The sequence below is a fragment of the Protopterus annectens genome, chromosome 17.part0, assembly GCF_019279795.1.
Source record: "Protopterus annectens isolate FY-2018-M chromosome 17.part0, PAN1.0, whole genome shotgun sequence".
Lineage (NCBI taxonomy): Eukaryota > Metazoa > Chordata > Ceratodontiformes > Protopteridae > Protopterus > Protopterus annectens.
The window spans coordinates 123,535,107-123,559,749 of NC_056751.1; the positions used below are offsets into that span (position 1 = coordinate 123,535,107).

Here is a 24,643-nt window from a genome sequence, read left to right on the forward strand (position 1 = left end):
GATTCATCTGCACCCAGATACAGATGGGAGACTTGCCTGCCCCTTCTCCCTCCAGAGCGGGGGACATGCAGTCCAGCTTTATCCCAATTTACTTCTCCTCTGATCCAACCCATGGTTTTGGAGTTCTGTGATCAGAGGACCCTCGGTGTTGAGGGGTTGGCACCCGGTGGTACCTGTACATCAATGCCGTCAATTACCTTGAGTAGGTCGGATCCAACAAGCATGGATCTGTCCGGCTCTCTGAGCCATAGCCTCTGCACCAGAGCAGGGGGGGGGGGGGGTTGGCTCAGAGTTTTCTGAGTTTCTGTGCCTGGAGGTTTGGCCCCATTGATCCAGAGGATTATGGACCTGACTGGTAACAGATTGATGTTTTTGAGTTCTCCCCAGAGACGACCTTGAGGAAGTTCCTTGAAAACGTACGTGCAAAAGGAGGCACGTACTCTCCACTGGAGTCCCTCACAGAGGGGACTTATTTGGAGGAAGGGGAGCATTCCTCCCGCTCGCCCTCTGAGGGCATCTCATTTGGAGATGACATGGACATCCTGCGATAGTGTATGAGGTGATCTTCCAAAAACCCAACAGTGACAAATCTGTTTCTTGAGGCATTTGGCACAGGACCCTCCACTTCTTGTTTGTCCCCCACCTGCAGATCCTTTGGATCTGATGACATCTTGGGCATGGAAGGAGCCTGACATGGTGGAGCCAATCCCCAAGTGCCCTGATAAGGTCCTTAGCACCCCCACTGACAGATCCCACTGACAAAGGGTCCCCCCCCCCCCGTCGATGCCATGGTGGTGACAGCCACCACCAAGAGGGAGTTCGCACAGGAGAGCTTCACAGTTTACCCGCTTGACTGGGAGTCTTGGACCTTGGACTGTTTTGGGAAGCAGACCTATGCATCAGCCACGTTCTCCCTATGTGCGCTGAACTGTTTGGCACACGTTATTAGGCTTCAGTGAGACCTAGTGAAGGAGGTTGCTCAGTCTATCCCAGGGTCCATGTCGGCGGAGAATAAGGTTTTCTCCACTGGAATGGCCACCCTCACCTCCAATGCCAATGCTTCTATGTGGTTTCTCTGTCATGCTACTTGAAGGCACTGCTAGAGCTGCTGGACAGGCGTTGCCATCAGACATCATGCCTGGCTCTAATTTTGTTCCTTCTCGGAGCCCTTCAAAGTGTCATTTACAGATTCCCCATACGATGGTTCCACACTCTTTGGGAAAACGTTACGTGCTACACTGGTCCAGAGTGAGAAGGACAGGAAGACTGCCTGCTGTCAGAATCCACTTAACCCCTCAACAATCCTTCTCCAGCAATCAGTGGGGGGGTGAAGATGTGTTTCTGGAAGTCTCGGTTATTCCCAGGCCACTTGGTATTCACCTTCCCCAGATGCAGAAGGGGTCTGAGGAACCAAGGGTCACAGGATGCCTTCTCTGACAGCCTTGAAGGGTTGCCCAACTGCTAGTCTCTAGAGGCATTCGGGGAGTCAACTCTCGCTGCACCCATCAGCCCTGGGAGCCAATTACGGACCATCAGTGGGTGTTGCAAATCATATCCAGAGGATATTCAGTCCCCTTCTTTCAAAGGCCAATTCAGGCCAAAATCATCTGACGTTCCACCCGTGCAAAGGGAGGCTGCAGCACAGGAAATTTCCAAGCTGCTAGAAAAGCGAGTCATCCAGCTTGTTCCCCCCAGATCAGTCTGGATTAGGCATCTATTCGAGGTTCTTTCTGGTTCCAAAGATAACGGGGCTTGGGACAAATTTTGGATTTCTCTACTCTGAATCTGTCAGTTGCCAAGATGAAATTCCGGATGGTCACACGTCAGTCTATCCTGCCCTTCTTACAGGAGAACGACTGGATGTGTTCAGTAGACCTTCAAGATGTATACTACCATGTCAAGGCAGACCAACATTCTCTTAGGTTTCTCCGCTTCCGGCTGAGGGCCAGTCATTACCAAGTCAGAGTGCCACCCATTGGTCTCACCACAGCCCCCATGGTGTTCAAATAATGACAGTGGTGGCAGCTCACCTGCGGCTGCAGTGCTTCCAGGTCTTCCCCTACCTAGGTGATTGGCTCCTTTCTGCCCCCTCCAGGCATAGACTTTGCCAAGCCAGGGACTTTCTTGTCCAAACCTCCCACCACCAGGTCATCACCATCAATCTTAAGTCCCGGTTAGAACAGGTTCAAGTTCTGGACTTCAATAGAGCCCAGTTATACACCATTCAGACCAAGGCTTTCCTGACCATCGACAGACTTTATTCCCTTAAACTTCATGTTTTGCACATTCTTCAAGTTCCATTTCCTCCAGCCGAGTTTGTTTTAAGGGCGTTTGGATCCATGGTGGCCATAATCTCCCTCCTTCCCACAGCCTGGTTACACATGAGGGTGCTCCAGTGGGCTCTGGCTGTCCATTGGTCCTTTCTAGATCTACCACTGTTGCACCTATTCTATTGCAGACATGTAAAGACTTCTTTTTCTGGTGGACTCGGTCCCCAGAACTTTTGTGGTTGCCTGTTTGTTCTTCCCACCCCTCTGAACACTGTGACCTCAGATGCCTCCCTGCTTGGTTGAGGAGTATTGCTTGTGACAGACAATTCAAGGCATGTGGTCGTCCATGGAGACCCAGTTGCATGTCAACATCTTTGAGATGAGGGCAGTGTGCCGGTGCTATTAGCGTTGCAAGCTCATCATGACCATCTTCCCCTGGGGATGATTGCCATCCAGACCAACGTCAGTAGTTTGGTACATCAACCAAACGGGGGGGGGGGGTCCAGGTCTTATCCCCTTTGTTGCAAAGCCATGAGATTATGAGAGTGGGTGATCTCCACTGGCCGTTGCTGGTGGCAACTCACATTCCGGGAAGGTCCAATATTCTGGCAGACAGGCTCAGCAGGTCTATTCTAATGCATTACGTATGGTCTCTGAATCCTTCAGTAGTGGAAGCGATCTTTCCAAAGTGGGGACAGCCTTGCTGCAAACTCTTCACCTCTCCTTCCAAAGTGAAGTGCAGCAAGTATTTCTTTCTGAACCCCCCACGGGAGGGAATCCCCCAGAGGCGCTGTGGTTCATGCTTGGCCCTCCGGTCTTCTGTATGATTATTCTCCACCTCTTCTAATTCCGAAGTTCATTCAGAAAGCTCAATGGCTGGGGAGCTCAGTCATCCTTATTGCCCCCTTCTGGCCTTGCCAAGTATGGTTCTCCTCTCTATGGTCTCATGTAGTGTGTCCTCCCTGGACATTAGATCCGGATCTGATCTCTCACCTCTTGGGGATTCCACACCCAGATCTGGTCAGTCTGAAGCTTACAGCTTGGCTGCTCCAGTTTCAGTGATAGGACTCCCGGGCTATCTTCTCCAGTTAAGAAGATTTTGGTAATGGCTCTCAAATTGTCCACTAGGAAGTTTTTTTCTAGTAAGTGGAAACGTTTTTCGATTTGGGTGTCTCAACATGACTTGGAAACTTTCACTGCTCCAGTTCCTGCCATCTTGTAGTTTCTGGCAGATATTTTTCAACAGGGTGCCACTTTTTCTACGGTTAAGGTTCAGCTGGCAGCTGTCTCAACTTCCATACAGGAGATAATTTAGCTTCCCTGGTTTCTTCAAAGCTTTGTAAAGCCTTTTTGAAAGGTACCTTTTTACTTAGACCTCCTGTCAAGGGCCCAACGCCACCTTGAGATCTTACCTTAGTCCTTCAAGCCTTGTTTTTTTCCCCTTTTGAACCTCCAGCTACAGTGGATCTGCAGTTTGTCTTGGAAAACAGCTTTCCTGATTGCCATTACTTCAACTAAGAGAGTGTCGGAGCTTCAAGACTTATCTGTTAAAGCCTCCTTATATGGTCCATAAAGAAAGGGTGTCCTTGCAGACTAACCCTTCTTTCTTTCCAAAAGTGGCTTCGGAATCTAACAATCAAGTTATCAATCTCCCTGTTTTCTTCCCGAATTTCCAGAATAAGGGAGAGTACTACCTGTATATTCAAAAGTCCTTTCATAAGCCTGATCAACTTTGTTTCCTAAGCCCTTCTTAGGGAAACCAGTGTCAAAGGTGACCATTGCTAGTTGGATCTCTCGGTGCATAGCCTGGTATATTCAGCCAAATGAACATCTCCACTAGGTCAGATAAAGGCACATTCTACTAGGTCTATGGCTACTTTAGCAGCCTTTTGGTCTAGAGTCTCTTTGGATAACATTTACTTGGCAGCTTCCTGGGCATCTTCGCAGATTTCATCTCACTGTAAGTTGGATCTCCTGTCCAGAGGCAGGGTGTCCTTTGGCTCCACCGTGCTCCAAAATAGTCTTCCATGAGTACCTCCCGGGGTTTTTGGTAGCTGGGGACTCTGTCCCACAAGTTGAAGAGCAAATGAAAACCACTTCAGATAGTTATGTACTCACCATAACTTTCCATCTGAGTTGCTTTTCATTTGTCTTCAACTGTCCCTCCCTCCTTCCCCCTGCCTTATGTGGGCGTGTGGTAGTTTGGACAGAAGTGACATAGCCCTTACTTAAGCAAGTCTCATATGGTATCATCTGGGTACTTCTGCCAAGCTGTAAGGCCTTTGGTTACATTGGGGTGCTAAGGTCAGCAGCAACTCTTATCTGAGGGGAGGAGGGAGACTGGCATTATGGGTAGAGGAGAAGCTTTGAGCTTGGATCTGATACTGGAAAATATAAACACCTGTCTGAAAATTCCCAAATTCAAAATGCTCACACTGCTGGTGGTCCTACCCTTTCTTTCCGACTACTGTTATATTAACTTTACATATGAAGAATGCTCAGGACTGTGATAGTGAGGGTCGGAACTTTGAATGTTGGCAGTATGACTGGTATAGGGAGAGAGCTAGCTGATATGATGGACCGAAGGAAGGTTGGTATATTGTGTGCAAGAGACCAGATGGAAGGGGAGCACGGCTAGGTGTATCGGAGACCGTTTCAAATTTTTTATCATGGAGTGGATGGGAGGAGAAATGGTGTAGGCATTATCCTGAAGGAACAGTATGCTAAGAGTGTTTTGGAGTTGAAAAGAGTGTCGGATAGAGTGATGTTTATGAAGCTGGAAATTGATGGTGTAGTGATGAATGTTGGTGCATATGCTCCACAAGTTGGGTGTGCGATGGATGAGAGAAATATTTTGGAGCGAGTTGGATGAAGTGGTGATGACTGTACCCAAGGGTGCGAGACTGGTGATTGGAGCAGATTTCAGTCGGCATTTTGGTGAAGGGAACAGAGGGGATGAGGAAGTGATGGGGTAGGTATGGTGTTAAGCAAAGAAATGCAGAAGTTCAGATGGTAGTGGAATTTGCGAAAAGGATGGACATGTCTGTGATGAATACGTATTTTAACAAGATGGAGGAGCATAGGGTGACATACAAGAGTGGAGTAAGATGCACACAGGTGGATTATATCTTGTGTAGAAGGGCCAGTCTGAAGGAGATTGGAGGCTGTAAAGTGGTGGCAGGGGAAAGTGTAGTTAGGCAGCATAGGATGACATTGGTGAAGAGGAGGATGAGTGTGAAGGCAGCACCAAGGATCAAATGGTGGAAATTGAAAAAGGGTAATTGTGAGGTGATGTTCAGGGAAGAGTTAAGGCAGGCACTGGGTGGCAGTGAAGAGTTACCGAATAGCTGGGTAACTGCAGCAGAGCTAGTAAGAGAGATGGCTAGAAAGGTGCTTGGTGTGACATCTGGAAGTAGGACAAGGAGACCTGGTGGTGGAATGAAGAAGTACAGGAGAGTATACAGAGAAAGAGGTTGGCGAAGAAGTGGGATTGTCAGAGAGGTGAAGAAAGTAGACAAGTATAAGGAGATGAGGTGCATGGCAAAGAGAGAGGTGGTGAAGGCTTAAGGATAAGGCGTATGAATAGTTGTATAAAAGGTTGGACACTAAGGAGGGAGAAAAGGACCTGTAACAATTGGCTAGACAGAGGGACCGAGCTAGTAAAGATGTGCAGCAGGTAAGGGTGATAAAGGATAATAAGGGAACCATGCTCACAAGCGAGGAGTGTGTTTTGAGCAGATGGAAAGAGTACTTTGAGGGGCTGATGAATGAAGAGATTGAGAGGGAGAGAAGGTTGGATGATGTGTAAATAGTGAATCATGAAGTGCAGTGGATTAGCAAGGAGGAAGCAAGGATAGCGATGAAGAGGATGAAGAACGGAAAGGCTGTTGGTCCAGATGGCATACCTGTGGAAGCATGGAGGTATTTAGATGAAATGGCAGTGGAGTTTTTAACTAGATTGTTTAATGAAATCTTGGAAAGTGCGAAGATGCCTGAGGAATGGAGAAAGTGTTTTTGGTACCGATTTTTAAGAACAAGGGTAATTTGCAGAGCTGTAGTAACTACAGAGGGATTAAACTGATCAGTCACAGCATGAAGTTATGGGAAAGAGGTGGAAGCTAGGTTAAGAAGGGAGGTGATGATTAGTGTTCAGCAGTATGGTTTCATGCCAGGAAGGAGCACTACAGATGCAATGTTTGCTCTGAGAGTGTTGAAGTACAGAGAAGGTCAGAAGGAGTTGCATTGTGTCTTTGTGGATTTAGAGAAAGCATATGACAGGGTGCCCAGAGAGGAGTTGTGGTATTGTATGAGGAAGTCGGGAGTGTCAGAGAAGTATGTAAAAGTGGTACAGGATATGTACGAGGGTAGTTTGACAGCGGTGAGGTCTGCGGAGGAAGTGACGGATGCATTTAAGGTAGAGGTGGGATTACATAAAGGATCAGCTCTGAGCCCTTTATTTGCAATGGTGATGGACAAGTTGACAGACGAGATCAGACAGGAGTCCCAGTGGACCATGATGTTTGCAGATGACATTGTCATCTGTAGTGAGAGTAGGGAACAGGGTGAGGAGACCCTGGAGCGGTGGAGATATGCTCTAGAGAGAAGAGGAATGAAGGTCAACAGGACTAAGACAGAATATACGTGTGTGAATGAGAGTGAGGATAGAGGAATGGTGAGGATGCAGGGAGTAGAGGTGACGAAGGTGGATGAGTTTAAATACTTGGGATCAACAGTTCAGAGTAATGGTGAGTGTGGAAGAGAGGTGAAGAAGAGAGTACAGGCAGGATGGAGTGGCTGGAGAAGAGTGTCAAGAGTGATTTGTGACAGACTAGTACCAGTAAGAGTGAAAGGGAAGGTCTACAAGAGGGTAGTGAGACTAGCTGTGTTATATGGGTTGGAATCAGTGGCATTGACGAGGCAGGAGTCAGAGCTTGACGTGGCAGAGTTGAAGATAAGATTTGCACTGGGTGTGATGAAGATGGACAGGATTAGGAATAAGTATATTAGAGGGTCAGCCCAGGTTGCAAGGTTTGGAGACAAAGCCAGAGAGGAAAGATTACGTTGGTTTGGACATGTGCTGAGGAGGGATGCAGAGTATATTGGGGAAAAGATGCTAAGGATGAAGCTGCCAGGTAACAAGAAAAGAGGAAGGCCTAAGATATAAAGTTTATGGATGTGGTGAGAGTGGACATGCAGGTGGTTGGTGTGACAGAGCAAGATGCAGAGGAAAGCAAGAAATGGAAACAGTTGATCTGCTGTGGTGACCCCTAACGGCAACAGCCAAAAGAAGAAGATATGAGGAATGCTCATCACCCTAAATCTAGCAGTCAGTCTTGTTTTCTTTCTAGAACCTAGAAACAAAATTCTGCATTCCTTGGATGTGCATAGGCAGCTCTTGCTCTACCGGGACAGAGCTGTGCCCTTCAGGAAAGCTGAACAGCTGTTTATGCCATGTCATGGGGTTAAGAAGGGTCAACCGGTCTCTAAACAAAATTGCTTGTTGGTTGTCTATACTATTTTTGTTACTCCCACCATGGTAAATTTATTTCAAGCAAGGTTAAGGCACATTCCACATTTCAAGCAAGGTTAAGGCACAATTCCACAAGTGCCTTATCCTCTTCAGTGGCATAATTGAAAGTAGTGTATTTTAGAGGAAGCAACCTGTTCCTCTGTTCATACCTTTACAAAGCACTACAAACTGGATTTTTTCTCAAGCTCCAGAGCAGACTTTGCAACAGTCCTACTCCAGGGACTCCTAGATCTTTATTCCTCCTTCCAGATATGGTAAGCTGTGGGAATGTATCCTAATGCCACTGAGGAACTTTGCATTAAGAACATAGTACAGTTGCATAAGTCTTTCTTGCATGTAAAAATAGATGTTCGAATTTTACACTGCGTCACTGGCAGCACCCACCAGCCTTCCCCCTTAATTTGTATACGGTTTGATGGTATCTTACCTTGTGTTGATTGGCTTTGGTTATTTGTGCTGGTGGTGTTTTTTTTTTTTAATGCAAATGAGTTTGTTTCAGGCAGTTCTTCATTTCTCGCACTTGGCACTAAAAGCCTGATAAAATGACATTCTGTGACAGGGGTTGGGCTTCTGCTGATGGAAGGGGTTTAGCCAGTCCCCTTCTGAGCTGTGGAAAGCTGCCTTTGTAGGCACAGAACCCATATGCCACTGAGGCATTGTGAAATTTGACCATCTACTGGTTAACAGACTGAGTAGGACTTGTGCAACTTCACTTTTTTTGCTTTGGTTGCTGCCAAAAGTAGAGTATTTAAGTTACTAGTTCTTATGGTGTTTCAACTCGCTAGTCTTCTGCAACGATAGGGTAGCTTTATGAACCAGTCCTTTCATTATGCATCATGTGACTTCAGAGTTTGCTTTGAGGCAGGCTGTTTAATCTCCCTGTTTTCTCTCCGGAGCAAAGAAATAGGGGTGAGAGTGTGCTTCACATTCTGGATTTTCACAGATAATACATTGACAGGGACAGAAACTTTCAGGAATTTTAATCAACTTTTTTCTATGAAGATAATAAAAGGGGGCATCCTTGTCAAAGTAGAATTTCTAAATGGTTCTCATGCTATTTTTTGTCTAAAGTGCTTCCTGGCAAGGTTAGGGGGTTGAACACTTTCCTTGCTTTTTGGAGAGGGGTGGACTCTAGTGGTTATCTTTGAGACTGTAACTTGGTCATCTGTGCACATACTTACCAAACACTACAAACTAGATTCTTTCTCTAGATCCACAGCTGTCTTTACTAGAACTGTTCTTCATGGGTTATTGGACTTTGATCATTCTTCCTAAACCCTTTGTTTCTCAACTCTGCTATTCATTCCTTATAGTATTGGCTACTGTAACAGTGATCAAATGAACATATTACAGTTGTCAAGTGAACTTAACAGTAGATGTTTAGATAACTAGTTGGAACACCCTCCCTCCATACCATTACTTTTTGTTCCATCCCAGGGTGTGGATAATTTATCTTTCCCTTACTCCTGGCACAGCTTGAAGGGCTCTAATCTCCCATGCTCTGAGGCAGAAAAGCTCTGATGGATTGGCTCCCTAACCCGATTTTATACTGCTCTCCTCGAGCTCTGTAGTGGTTAAGGCATGTGAAAGGTGCCCTAAAGCTTTGGAAGTTGGCCTTCGTTCTTTGTCAGGATATGTACCATGTAGTTTAGGCTATTGCTACAGTACTCTAGCCTGTACTGAACACATAGTTTAGGGTACTGCAATAGTGATCTACTTGAATGTATGTCAAGATTAGTTGTATAACAATACTTTCTGTTTAAAACAAAAAAATATCAGAGTATAAAACAAAAAAAAAAACAAATTATACATGCTGTGAGTAGTGTATAATGTCCACAGTATTGTCCAGGGTTACACTAGCAGTACATGTGAGAGATGCAACTATATAGCCAAACTGGATGCTGAACACTCTCAACTCAGGGCTGGCATGACCAGACAGGAGGAGATGGTAACCACACACACAACAATCCCAGTCCCACATAGACCTACCACAACTGCAAACCAAACACATAAAAACACAAAGACATACTCGGAGGCTCTAATAAAAAACTTACCAAAACAACAGAGGCTCCTAAAGCAGACATCCAAAAATCCACCACCTCAAAACAAAACACATGCAACACATACTTCAATAAATCAGTGTGTCAACCAATCACAGCCCTTAAGGCCAAACACACCATGCCTGATACACTAGTAATAGGTGACTCTATAGTCAGACACACTGATGTCCCGCTGACCAGGCTGAACAAGGAGAGGGTGACTGTGAGTTGTCTATCGGGAGCTAGGATCTGCCACATAACACACGCACTCAAGTCACTCCAAAGCAAGTAGAAATATGACTCTGTCATTGTCCATGCTGGCGTGAATGACCCGAGACGTACCTCCCTGGACTACATGAAAAGAGACATAGAGGAGATCTCCGATTATGTAGCCCAGGCTGGTATGACCCTGACCCTGAGCAGCATCTTGCCCTCACCAAGAATGATACCACAATACAAAGACAAGATGATCAGCTTTAATAATTTGCTCAAGTACTGGTGTCATTCTAAGGGGATCCAATGTCTGTCTGCCTGGGATGACATGTTGGACAAGCCACGCTGCTTCACAAGGGATGGCTTACACCTGTCGCCACTGGGCTTCCGGATATTGGCTAAGGCTCTTGCCACCCCCATAGAGCCTTTTTTTAGGCAAGGCTCAAAAGACAAACCCACCTCCTTAGAAAACAAAAATGGAAAAAAACTAAGGGTAATGCTGCTCGACGCCAGAAGTCTAAATCTCAAGATGCAGGCACTCAATGCACTCCTCAGCATGGAGAACATCGACGTCTGTGCAGTAACTGGAACCTGGTTCAAGTCTCCTGAGAGCACCCCAGCGCTACCAGGCTATACCTCGTATCATGCTTTTCGGCCCCAAAACCCAGGCTGAACCAGAAAGGGAGTGGGGAGTGTCCATATTCATCAAGGACACCCACATCTCCAGGTTAGTAGCAACACATGAAGCATCAGAGACCATACAGGTGCAACTAACCATAGGCAAAACTGCTATACAACTGGTAGCATGTTACAGACTGCCCTCCCAATCTCAGGAACCCCACTCAGCCTTCCTGAAGAAATTGGCGGATATGAATGTATCACAAAATACCATCATACTGGGAGACTTCAACTACCCAAACATAGATTGGGTGCATTATTCTAGCCCTAATACCCTAGCCCAAAGGTTCCTGGAATTCATAAATTCAAATACACTGGAACAACTAGTCACCTCTCCCACTAGGGGAGATAATATACTAGACCTGATCATCACAAACATGGGGACAAAATGCTCCACACCGGAAGTATACCCCTCACTAATGATATCTGACCACAAACTAATCGCCCTGGATATACATATCTCACTTCCACCCCCAGCATAAAAGACCACAGTGAAAAACTTCTCAATCTTCTTAAAACTGAGATGGTATCCTTTAAGCCCACTGTGCCAGTGGATACCACATCCCACAATGCCTAATCCTTCACAAATGCTTTCTATGGACATCTCCAAGAATGCATGGATCATACAATCCCAAATAAATCCAAGTCCCTCTCCACCAAAGGCAAGCGTCCTGTCTGGTGGACCTCAGCCATTAACAAATTGTATAACAAAAGAAGGAAGCTACTGCACGTCAGAGCAAAATCCCATGAAGGGAAGACATCTTTGATCAACATTAGCAGAAAATTCTCACAAAAACATCCAAGGCCAACTTTGAGAGAAAAATCGCTAAGGACACTAAAGATAACCACAAAGCCTTCTTCAGCTATGTTAGAAACCTGGGCGGAAATCCTCAGATATGCTCAGAGTTTGTTTACAACAACAAAAAATACACTGAACCCACAGATATTGCCAACATTCTGGCTGACAGGTTCAGTGCAAATTTCTCCCCTCCCTCACCCCCAAAAGAAGAAATACTTATCCCAGCTGAATGTAATCTCCCTGTCATCTCAGATGTCCAGGTGAGAACCGCCCTAAACAAAGCTAAAAACACAGCATCAATGGGACCTGACGGTGTCCTGGTTTGCGTGTTACGTGAACTCCAAGAGGAGCTAAACTCACACATAAAAATGCTATTTAACCTTAGCCTTACTTCAGGATATGTACCTGATCAGTGGCGTACAGCAACAGTGGTCCCACTCCACAAAGGGGGTACCTCTACAGACCCTGGAAACTACCGCCCCATAAGCTTAACCAGCCTGGTCTGCAAAGCTGTGGAAAGAATCATTATGGAACTCATAAATAGAGACATAGGGGACCTACAGACACTTGACCCCACCCAGTTCGGCTTTGTAAAGGGCAGATCCTGCCTTTTGAACCTGGTTGACTTTTTCGAAACGGTCACTAGAGCCATTGATGAGGGCAAAGCAGTCCATACAGCCTACCTGGACTTGGCTAAGGCCTTCGACAATACCCCACTCAGGCATCATAGATAAGCTCAACAGCTTAAACGTAAACCCTTATGTCACTAGATGGGTTGCAAACTGGCTAAAGGACAGAACCCATAAAGTTAAAATCGCTGGAGCAATGTCAGACTCAAAGCCAGTCACAAGTGGTGTCCCACAGGGATCTGTCCTGGGACCCCTCTTGTTCGGCATTTATTTCTCAGATGTTAAAGCAAACCTGGGAGGGTTGTGGCTGACAAAGTTCGCAGATGACTGCAAACTAGGTGCCATAGTCGATACACCAGCGGACACATACATCCTACAAAAAGGCCTCAGAAACGGGCAACTGGTGCTGGAGTCACGGCCTTAAACTAAATGCCAAAAAATGTATAGTCATCCCCTTTGGGAAGTACCCACAAATTATCACATAGACAGCAACCCACTGAGTACAGAAAAAGTAATCAGAGACCTAGGGACCCAAGTCGACAGCGACCTCTCATTTGACACCCACGTTGCCAAAGTGGTTAGAAAAACATTCTACCTTGCACACCTCATCATGAAGGGATTCACATCCAGATCCAGGGATGTCATTGTACCCCTATACTCCTCCCTCATCAGACCCATGATTGAGTACAATGCCCCATTTGGTATGTACCTCACCCGGCATTTGCAACAGCTGGAGAGACCACAAAAGTACCTCACCAAGACGATCAAGGGTCTCCAACATATGTCGTATTCTGCCAGACTTAAGAAACTTCAGCTCTATTCAGTAGCGTACCGCCTGCTCAGAGGTGATCTCTGCCTGACGTACAGGGCCATGTCCAATCAGGATCTGATGGACATGCTCCACCTCAAAAAATCCAAATCCATCAGGACCACGAGAGCTAAAGACTTTAACCTCGGCACAAGTATGAATAGGATATGCTGGAGGGATAGATTCATAACCCAGAGGCTTCCCATGCTTTGGAACAAGATCCCAGTTCGTATTAGGCAGAGCCCCTCACTGACTCTCTTCAAGAGAAATCTTGAGTGGATGGGTGATCGTAGGTTTACCCCAGGGATCACATCTGTGTCACTGCTAGACAGGGGCACAGTAAACTAACTCTATTATATAAGGGGACCTTCACTGTGTCATTACTAGACAGAGGCACAGTATTCTAATTTTATTCTGTACTTTTTTGTACCATTTCATGGGGTGGCAAAAGCCACATCACTATGGCTAGGCTTACAAATGCCCCAGGGCAGATAGCCTAGTACTATACTATGAAAACTACTATAATACTTGAACTTCAGGTGTCGAAGGCTTGAAGTCTGCCCCGACTTCCAGAGCTCCTCACCTTTCACCCTCCTTGATGAGTGAACACCCTTCTTCCTTAATGTTAGTATGCCTCTGGTACAAGGGAGACATCCAGCTGTGCCATCTTTAAGACAGCCTTGCCACAGTACAACAGGTTTTTGCCAGTAAAAGTACACAAGTCTGTCTGTTTTGCCTGGGCCTGGACACCTTGTGGCAGAATTCTTTTTATTGTGTTTTGCTTGTTTGTAGCTAAGGAGTGTTAGGTTTTCGACAGAGTTCTATTTGTAAAACAAATACTTGCAGTATTTGTAGCAAGGCAGTCTTGCACACTGACCTTCAAAGCACGACATAACCACCTGTCTCCATTTTGCTAAATTCACCCAGAAGACCCTTAAGCAGAGTGAAATTGGACAGAACCAGAAGAGGTTGTGTACTTTTTCCAGGACCACCAGAAGAGGTTGTGCACTTTATCCAGGACCACCAAGGCATTTGGTCAAGATTCTCTTTTTTTAAAAATAAAAAAAAGCACCCAGGAGAATAAATTCTTGAAGGCAAGTGATACCTGTAGAGTCCAAAGGCCACCATAAGATTCAGGCAATCTGGTTCAGTAGTGTGCTTTTGCATTCCCTGACTGTGCCTCTTAGGAGGCTGCCTTGGCTTTGGATGACAGCTTGCATTTCTGTGCTATAACACTGCAGCAGTTCGTAAGTTTGGATGCCTCTTGTGTAATTGTCAGTTGTGGTGTGCAAAGACATTCCCATCTCAGAAATTTTCTTTTGATACTCATCTGTAGCTGGACATTTCTAATGAGGTTTTCTTCCAGAAGCAGGACAGGGATGTTCAGTTTGAGGTGGGTAGGCTCTCCCTGTGCCCCTTACAGAAGATTTGATGAAGTTGGCTTGGGCTTTGTACTTGAGAAGCTGCAGCCACCAACATCACAGTCATCTGATTCAGAAGTTCTTACCTTGAAAAGTAGAAGGGGAAATATCTTTGTGGAATCGCTCTCTGGCAGAGGAAGTAGCTTATGCTAAACATACATTCATCCCATCTTCTGCCTATTCATGTATTTAGGAGCACCCTCAGCAGGAAGAAGAGTGCATCTTACCAGTGTCTGTCAGACTCCTATTAGAGACAATGTGTACAGAGCCTTTCTCATTTTCATACCCAATGCACTTAGATACTCCTCCAGTGATTGAATATTGGGAAGATGCAATTAGTAATCCATCAGTGGAACCAGTCTCCCAAGCTCTTGCTCTCTGGAAGCTTCACTGTTTTAACATTGATTAGACCAAATACAAGCGCTCACTTTAGCGAGCAGATCTTGGAGACTCTGAAACTTTCCCTGTGGGAGGAATAAAGATACTTTGTTGAAGTTTCTAGTAGTTCATTCAGTTAAGTAGGTAGATAAATGAGTGTTCTTGTTCTAATCTGTTAATTCAACAGGTCAGTTATTTAAAGGCAGTTACAAATGGTAGGAAGGTGTGTGGGTGCTGATTAGAGGAAAATCTAGGAGATGGGGGGGGGGGGGGTGCCAATCCCAAAGCTTATTGTAATCCCTTATTTGAATATTCCTTTTAAGACCTGTAAGGATTTGCCAGCTCAGCAACCTGTGGAGCCTCATTCTTTGTTGCAAGGTTTTTATTTTAACTAACAAGACAGTGACACCATGAGCTACCACTGTAGAACTATATTTAAGAAAAAAAACTTTTGCCTGAGTGCCTTCAGGTCTGTGTAATAGTGGTTTACAGTTTGATCATAGCAGTCATATCTGTACTGTGTAGTAGTTAGTAATGCCTTTTTTTCTTTAAAGGTAGATATTTTACAACTTTTACTCAAAAAGTTATCCACAATGATGATTTTATGTTGGCAGGTCTGTTTTCTACCGATCATATAAAGAGCAAGAATCTAAAAAAGGATTTGATCAAGAGGAAGTTTTTGAAAAGCCTACACGGGACACATGTGCAGGTGAGGCAAAACCAACAAGATTGCAAGAAGTGTTTTTTTTTTTATTTTTGACACTAAAGGAATTCAAGGATTCTGTTGGGCATCAGAGATACCATTTTCATAAATACATTTTGTAGGCCTAAAGTTGCTACAGTGGTTTGGGTCTTACTGTTTCATTCTAAAGAAAAGTGAAAGTTTTGGTTTTAGGGCTCTGTTGTGCAAGTATTGCAAGTTTGGAAATTTCAAAAGATTGTTCAGGCCTACTCTGTCATTTTATTATAAAACATAATAAAAAAACTTCCGGCAGCATCTGTGGAGTGTAAATAGTTAATAACTTTACCAAACAATTATCCACAATAATGCAGCAAGTAGAACCAGTAATTGAGCGTGATTTTGTTCGTTCATTACAGCCGAGTGATGTCTACAGGCATTTCTGCAGTTACCTCCTACTGCTCCTCTAGGCGTCAAATATTGCCTGTTCATATTTGCATTAATAAATCCAAAATCATGCTACATACAAGGTATCAGAATATTTTATCTTGAAGCATATATGATGGCAAACACAATTGTATTGATATTTGACCTCTGTTAATAAGTATTTGTTAGAACTGTAAGGTGATAAATTCATTTTTTAGAGGCTGAAGCCACACCCACTTGGAGTTAAAGGTATACACTCAAAAGAGCTCTACTGGAGGGGAATGAGTTAAGAACATCTTCCGAATAAATAAACTGTGCAGTTTTCAGAGTTAAAATAGGGTAAGTAAACAATAGAAATAATCTTGTCCAGTCAAAATCACAGTTCAACCCCTTAAACCATGATGAAAGAGTAATTATGAAAGTTTCATTACTCCTACATATGTATAAGTTGGGTGTACCTTAACAGGAAACCTGAGCAGCAAAATGTCTGTCTGATCTAACATATAAAATATTCAACAAATAGGTAAAACTAGAAAATTAAAAAGTAATTAAGAAATAAAAGCTCAGAACTGTATATATAAAACTGCAGCCCTTAATACATTGTACATAATGTAAATCAATTCACTGTTGCCATCTGAGTACACATTTTAAGTTAGAGGCATCATTTAACCCTGGGGAGGACTCGGCCCCCAAATGGAGCTGCCATCTAAGCTCCTTCACCTCCAGTAGAGCTGAGTAGTCCCCAACAAACAAGTCAACTTGCTCTAAAACAATAAAATGGAATTCAACAAATTCATGGCAGGCTGTAGAGTGTCTAGCCAAAGCGTTGATTGTATTTGGTTCCAACAGCAGTATAATGTTCTTTGCGGTCCAAAAGTTTGCGACTAGGGTTGCCACCTTTCTTCGTGGCTAAAACTGGAGTAAAGCCACACCCCTTGCATCACCAGTAACCCTGCCCATCCCACCCACATTCCGCCCATTTTGTGACATCATTTTGGCATCACTCGGCAGGAAAACGCTCTCTTTCTGTTCCTGCTGCTTGCTTTCGGCTGGTTTACTATGCTTTTCTGTATATAAAAAATAAGACTCATAGTGAATGAGCCGATTTACAAACACCAATAATCTGTTTCCTTTTTGAAACAGAATGCTGGAGTTTGTAGAGTGTTTGCCAGCCTACCCGAGAATCAGTTTGGATAGTCCGGAAAAAAAACTGAGGGGTGGCAACCCTATTTGCGACTCATCTTTCCAACATAAAAATAACGCAAGTCACGCAAATCCCTGCATAAACAATGTTACAGGAATTAGTCAAAATGGTTGGAAAAAGTAACAGTGAGGTTAATATGTTCAAAAGTGGAAGAAGGACGTGTACTAATATATTGACAACAGGCACATTTGTTACATTCGAACATCCCTGGTGGATCAGAAACATTGCAAACATTTCCTATCAAAAACTGAGAGTCTGTGTTTTCGAAAGAGCTTCTTAAAGTGCATGTCCTCTTGTATGAAAACATAGGCTTTCTGCCAAGCAGTTCAGACAAAGTAGAGTTTGCAACAGTAATTCTGGTTGCTAGAAACAATGTTTCGAATAGCTTGCATGTCCCTGCAGATAAGAATTGGAAGGCTTAGATGTTCTTCGTGTTTCACTGTTGCAGTCATCACACTTCGGTTATTTGTCTGCAGGTAGCCCTCGGCCCGAATACCAGAGTCTTAGGATTTCTGCGCCAGATGCTGTTGCTTCTTCCATGACGTCAGCTAGTCAGGGGTATAAAACATGCAGCCGATGCCATTACATCAGCTTTTCTTGCCACGCGGGAGCCTGAAGCAGAAGCAGTTCACAAGTGCTGGTTGGCCGCCACCTGAAATTTTCATTTTTCAATTTTCAAACCTGAAGTCTTCTAAAGCTAAGTACCCTATTGGGGATCCTTTTTTCTTGCTCTAACCAATGTCAGAGAAAGTTAACAATTGTCTTGCCTGTGGAAAGCAAATACTTCAGAGATTTTCATTCATACTGCGTCACTTGTTTAGACCCAGACTGCGACGTGCCTCGCTGTTGGGTTTGTGCCTTCTTTAACGCCCACACTATTTGTCATCGGGCTAGCTTTGTTGCTAAATTCTTTTGCACTTCTCCATATTCCTAAATGGCTTCGATAAGCCATTCGACTACCGATGTTCCGAAAAAAACGTAAGGATAAAGACAGACCTCATAGGTCCAAAACTGCTAATGACGCTTTTTTTAAGCTAGTTGCTAGTCCACCTGGTACTCAGTGAGGCACCTTCGCAGTTCCTGATGCCTGCTTCTACAGATTCACAGGCCTCTACTGAGACCCTTTCGGAGTCTGGTATGCCGAGAGATGCTTCTTCAATTATGGAACCTGTGGCTGTCTCTACCTTGGATGGGTCTGGAGCCGATGTGTAGGCACTGGCTTCTGAGGGTGTATTCAGACCTTCCGATGTTTGTATTAAACTGACTACTTCGTTTGACTAAAACTACAGAGTTTCTTAGTCCCAGAGTTCGCACTACGCCTAGAAAACCGGCAACCAAAGCGCATGCTCAAGCTCCCATGCCACAGAAACAAATGCTTAGAATGGCTGAAGACCTTATTACTTTAGAGGAAGCCAGCCTTCCCCCTCTAAAAGACAATTTATTTTCCTTCTGATTCTACAGACCACGAGTCTGATGACTCTTATCCCCAGGGCATGCCCATGTCTACCTATGAGGATTCAGATGCAGAGGATTCCATTCCCTTTGCCTCCTCCAGGAGACTTTTTTTTCGGTGAAACCTTGCAAACCTTAAGAGAGCATTTCTGCTGGGAATGCCAGGACTACCCACAGTCCAAAAGGAGACTCAGAGAATTTTTAAACTTGCCTCAGCACAGGCCTCTAGCTATACCTCCTGTCCTGGATATTGTAGAAGTCTTCATGGAATCCATTCTTACCCCTGGATACTTTTATCTCCAGCTCCTAGAAAGCCTGACGGGTACTACAGATTACCTGATTCTCGCAAATTTCTCTTTAAATCCCACGGTGGATCCAGAGACCATTTCCCATGGACCTGAAGGTATTAAGGCTACTACAGCCAAAAATCCTACCCCCTCGGACAGGGATTCCAGGGCTTTAGACAGATGGGGTAAGAATGTATGTACCTCTGCAATTCTTGCCATCAGGGCTTTAAATTGCCAGTTTCACATTTGGAAGTACCAGCAACATATTATAGAACTAATTAAACAAAAATGTTGATTGGTTGTACAGAAAATAAAGATTTACAAGACTTAATGTATTCTGAAAAACAAGTTAGTAAACTTACTTTGCAGTGTGGTTTTGATGCCTTAGAAGCATCTTGCAGGGGTGCTGTCACTGGGTCTGTACTGAAAAGGCATGCTTGGCTGAAGGAACAAATCTTGCCAGACCATGTCAAAGCAAACTTACAAGATGCTCCATTAAACCAAGAATAAACAAAATAAGAGGAAAACCGCTAGACTAAAGTCCACGAGTCAAGCGCTTTCATGCACTTCTCATGGGTGCACTTCTTCAGACAAATAAACATACCACATAACCACTTTATATAATAAAACCAATAATACAATTATACAATTAATATAATACAATTAAAAATGAAGCCACCTTGCCATTTCAACAGTTTGTCAGAAACATCTTGCCATTGCAACGGCTTAGATTATAAATTACCTTACAGCACTATAAACAAATAAAACCCTGAATATTCTCGATTTAAAATTAATGGACATTGTTGAACATCAAAAATGCTAGCGTTTCAAGGCTTTCAACTTAAGCAAACATTTGATAGAGGAAGCATCATTGATTCCGGGATAGACGTAAGCATTTGTTTTCAATTGCCATAATAGTTCTTGTTCCTCTAGTTTCAAATGCCAAGGACCACCTCTTGGATTCCTAAATACTTGTTGCACCACAGTAAATAAAAAACTGTGTGTTGAAATCGTTAATATGCCTAGCTAAGGCATTAGTAACTGTGCCTTTGGATATAGCATAAATATGCTCATAGATGCGTTGTTTAAATTGGCATTCCGTCTTGCCCAGATAAAATACTGGGCACGACTAACATGAGGCCAAGTAAACAACGCCCTAACTTTCACTGTTATATTTGTCATGTATTAAATATCTGGAGCCTTTAATATAAAAACAGGACCCTGTCTGAATATATTTGCAGTACTTACACCTACCGTATTTGAACATACCCTTCTTGGTCTTATATGGTCCACGCGGTAATTCAAATAGAGTTTTTAAAGAAACACCTTTTTTAAAAACCATTACTGGTTTTGGACCAAGAGTTTTACTAAGACCTTGGTCTTGCAAAATAAGGTCCCAGTTGGTATTTAGTATCTCCTTAAGTTGGAAAGGCATGTCATCAAACTGTGATAAAACTGGTAACATAACTTCTACTATTCCTTGGTACAGTAGACATCGTTTGTATATGAATAACATCCGATGAATTCATTGTTATATGTATAACCTGTAGTTAAAATAGGACCCAAAGACCCTTCAGATCTTTTACGTGAAATTTCAGTAGTTAAAGCTTGAATCAAAATAGATGGATACCCACTGTTAGAGAACATCTCTCCTAATATGTGGCATTCTTTATGAAAATCGTCGTCATCAGAACACATTCTAGACGCTCTAACTGTCCCTTAATCACCCCTCTTTTTTGAAAAAATGGGTGGTTGCTGGTAAAATGTAGAAATGAATTACTGTAAAAAGGTTTCCTGTATATGGTAGTTCTGAATCTATTGTGAACTATGTCCTTATATAAATTGATGTCAAGAAAATTAATACCATACTCTTGATATTGGAATGTAAATTCCAAAAATGACGTAAGGGAACCCGTAGTCTCAACTAGTTTCTCAGCGTCTAATTGTGTACCTTTCATTATAATAAAAATGTCGTCTTGATATCGTGTATACCATACGACCAAACTATTGAACAATGGGTGGGGGAATAAAAAAGTATGTTCCCAGAATGCCATGACAGAATTGGCAAAGCTGCCCCCACAAGGGGGAGCCCATGGCAATACCTGATTTCTGATTGGGAGCAATCTCAAAACTAAGAAGCTACATAAATTCTCGAGGGACAGGGAGGATTATGATAGAGGAAGGCAGTTTGAGTCACATAAGGGGGTAACATTTGCTCAAGGCACTAAGAATCTTGCATACGTTCGCAAAAAGAGACCAAGATCTATACTCAAAAAGGCTGTTTTTACTAATACAACCTCCGGTGAGGAGTCCTCTACAACAGACACGGAATCCCTTGGTACTGGTGATTCACCAAACTCTAAAAGGGGACGCACATCAGAAGACCCTTTAGGGGTCGGAAACATAGGGGGGGCAGAAAACACAAGGGTAAAAAGTTTAAAAGACCTCTTTTTGTCAGTAGTGAAATAGACACTCAGTGTACTAATGTACATAACATTTCTAAATATGTTTTATCACTGGATGAATATGCATTGCTAAATAAAGGTCTTGGATTCATCCCTGGTTTCTTTGTTGATGAAAGTTCTCTAGTTTCAGACATTATTGCATTTTGTAGAAAAGTTGATCTTAACTTGTTTTTCAGACAACAGGATCAACCAGATCCTTCTCAAAGATCTTCTGAATTCAGATTTCATTGGTCTACCTTTAACCCTCCATTGGATAAACATGTGGCTATTTTTCAGCAGGCAGTTATCAAAGATCTACATTTTCACCTGGGATCAGATAATACCATTAAACACAATTTATCGAGAGCTGAACAATTAGCCTTAACACACCTCAGGAATAATACTAATATAATCATTCTTTCTGTTGATAAGGGTGGTGCGGTTGTAGTCATGGATGCCGATTATTATTGGGATGAGGGAAATAGACAGTTGTCTAACCCCCATCATTACATGAGAATGACCACTGACCCCACACCTAATTTTAAAAGAGAAATTGATGACTTTTTACAGGAGGCAGTGGAGGCTGGTATTATTTCTGATAAGATTAAGTCACATCTAATGGTTATGGATCCTGCGAAACAATATTTATATCTATTACCAAAAATCCATAAATCTCTTCATCAACCGCCGGGTAGACCCATTGTTTCAGGGATTGGATCACTTACTGAACCCCTATCTGTTTTCCTCACGGATAAACTTAAACCTCTTTTGCCATTGATTAGAGCCAGACTCCAGGACACAACAGAATTTTTACAAACTGTTTCAGATTCACAATTAGAGCCACATTGGCTAATGTGTACTCGACGTCAAATCTCTCTACACCAGTATTCCACACTGGGCTGGATTAGCAGCATTGGACTTTTGGCTGAATAAAGCAGGCATTTATTCCCCTGGATTTAATAACATTATTGATTTGTATGGCTGAACATATCCTCACCAAAAATGTTTTTTTTATTTTAAAGAGGATTGCTACGGGCAGATACAGGGTACAGCTATGGGTGCTAAATTTGCACCTATTTATGCTGACCTTTACATGGGGTATGTTGAACATATCATTTATGATGAGCTTCATAACATATACATACCTGAAATTGACATCTGGAGAAGGTACTTGGATGACTGTTGGCTAGTTTGGAAAGGGGGAAGTGACTATTTACAGGAGTTTGTTGAACATCTTAATGGAAATATATGGGGTGCAGAGTTTACAGTTGATTTACCATCATAATGAAATACACTTCTTAGATGTTTTTTTTTACAGTGTCAACCAGATAACACCCTTAAAACTTCTGTATATCGCAAATTTCCAGAATACAACACCTTGCTACATGCCAACAGTCTACATCCCAAGCATACTATTAATATCCCTAAATCCCAGTTTTTGCGGGTTAAAAGGATATGTTCCTCTGAACAAGACTTGAGACAACATCATAAAGATCTTGCCAATCTGTTTCTCACAAGGGGATATTCTAGACATACTGTTTGTTCAGCCTTGCAATGGAGTAAATATCAGACCAGGGATACTTTATTGGAATACAGAAAACACCATAGGCAGACTAATGAGGAGATCTTGAGATTTGTCACTATATATTGTAGAAATACTATGCATCTTTTAGACATTGTAGATCAACGTTGGAACATACTGAAGTCTCATACTTTATTAGAGGACCACTTGGGGGATAGGTGTTCATTTTCATATAGAAAGGACAAGACACTGGGATCTCATTTCTCTCATAAGAAAATAACATCAAGGGATGATACTCCTTATCAGAGGACCCTCACTGGTGAAAAATTAGTTGGATCATACCCTTGTGGACACTAGTTTTTGCAGTTACATATTTAAAACTAAAACATTTACTAGCAAGAACACAGGACATCTATACAACATCCATTGCTTTGGTAATTGCAGTACAGATTGGATTATCTATCTTGCAACATGCACCTGTCGAGCCTTTTACATTGGTCAGACATCTAGACAGTTCAGAATTAGAATATCTGAACATCTGGGTGACATTAGGTATGCCAGGGTTACCAATGCCCTATACAGACACACATTGAATCATCCCACTGCTAAGTTTTCATTTACTATTATAGACAACATTATAGGTAATCAGGCCTTTAAAACTGGATGGCATGGAATTCTTAAAGAAAGGAAATGGGTAGTGAAACTTGGGGTTTGTTTTCCCCTGGACTTAATGACAAACTATAAATATTTTCTTTATTATATTATATGTATGTGCCAGATTTATTGTTTGATACATTTATTCTATACACATGCTCTTTGAATTTATAAATTTATATATTTATTATTTATATTTTCTAAGACAGGAAATGTCATACTACTTCATGGGCAGAGGTATTTATTGTTGGGCTTTTCTTCTACTTTGTGTTAATCTACTGATGAAAGCCATGTGCTGAAACCGGTCTAGTATTTCAGCTCAATAAAGCTCTTACAGTGTTCTCAGCTCATTACTGGTGCTGGCGTTTTTTTTTTCATTTGGTCTGACTAGCTTGGTTTCCTTGCACCAGCCGTACTTGCTAGCTTCTTTTTTGCTTACGTGGTATGTTTGTCTGAAGAAGTGCACCCATGAGAAGTGCATGAAAGCGCTTGACTCGTGGACTTTGGTCTAGCGGTTTTCCTCTTATTTTGTTTATCTTGTTTGTGGTTTTGTTTCTTTTTATATGGCTGAAATTATTAAACCAAGAATGTTTGTTCTGCACAAAAGCAGAAGTTCTTAAAAAGATGGAGGAAAAAGCTAAATCTATGCAAACTGTTAGATTTCCTATAGGTACAGCCACCTAGATTTATTAGGCATTGGCCTTCTAAAAACTGGTCCTTTCCAGTCCCTCCCAGACCTTCAGTCCAAACCCAGGGGCAACAGACCACAAAGACGACAGTCTCAGGGTATGCAGAGATCTAAACAATGGAGTACTCCCATCTCAAAAACAGGGAGTGGTAAGCCACCCCCTTATGGCAAAAGTTCAGATTGACTTGTCTATCATCCTTCTCAGCCATGCCCAAACACTTGCACCCCTAGGAGGAAAACTTGCCCTGCATGCAAAAAACTGGAGGTACATTACCCAAGACCAATGGGTCCTAAACATTGTATCCCAGGGATACAGATTCTACTTCCACTCACTGCCAACTCCGAGCTGGTTGCCAGACCTTCCTCCAAACCAGTGGGCAGAGGCTCAAAAGCAAGTACTTTCTCTTCTCAGTATCAGAGCTAGTCAACCTGTTTCAGTAGAGCAAAGGGGACATGGTTTATTTTCCAGACTGTTCCTGGTGCCCAGGAAAGAGAACTCGTGGTGCCCTATCCTGGATCTGT

The 24,643-nt window shown here is 43.1% G+C and overlaps 1 protein-coding gene across 1 annotated transcript in view; it reads left to right on the plus strand.

The window, feature by feature from the left end:
* Window positions 1–24,643, plus strand: part of POLR2B (RNA polymerase II subunit B) — a 1,548,892-nt gene that overhangs the window by 1,242,683 nt on the left and 281,566 nt on the right. The window contains exon 16 of the mRNA XM_044059158.1: window positions 15,380–15,474. Coding sequence (XP_043915093.1) covers window positions 15,380–15,474 — 95 coding nt within the window. The remainder of the gene's footprint in view (window positions 1–15,379; window positions 15,475–24,643) is intronic.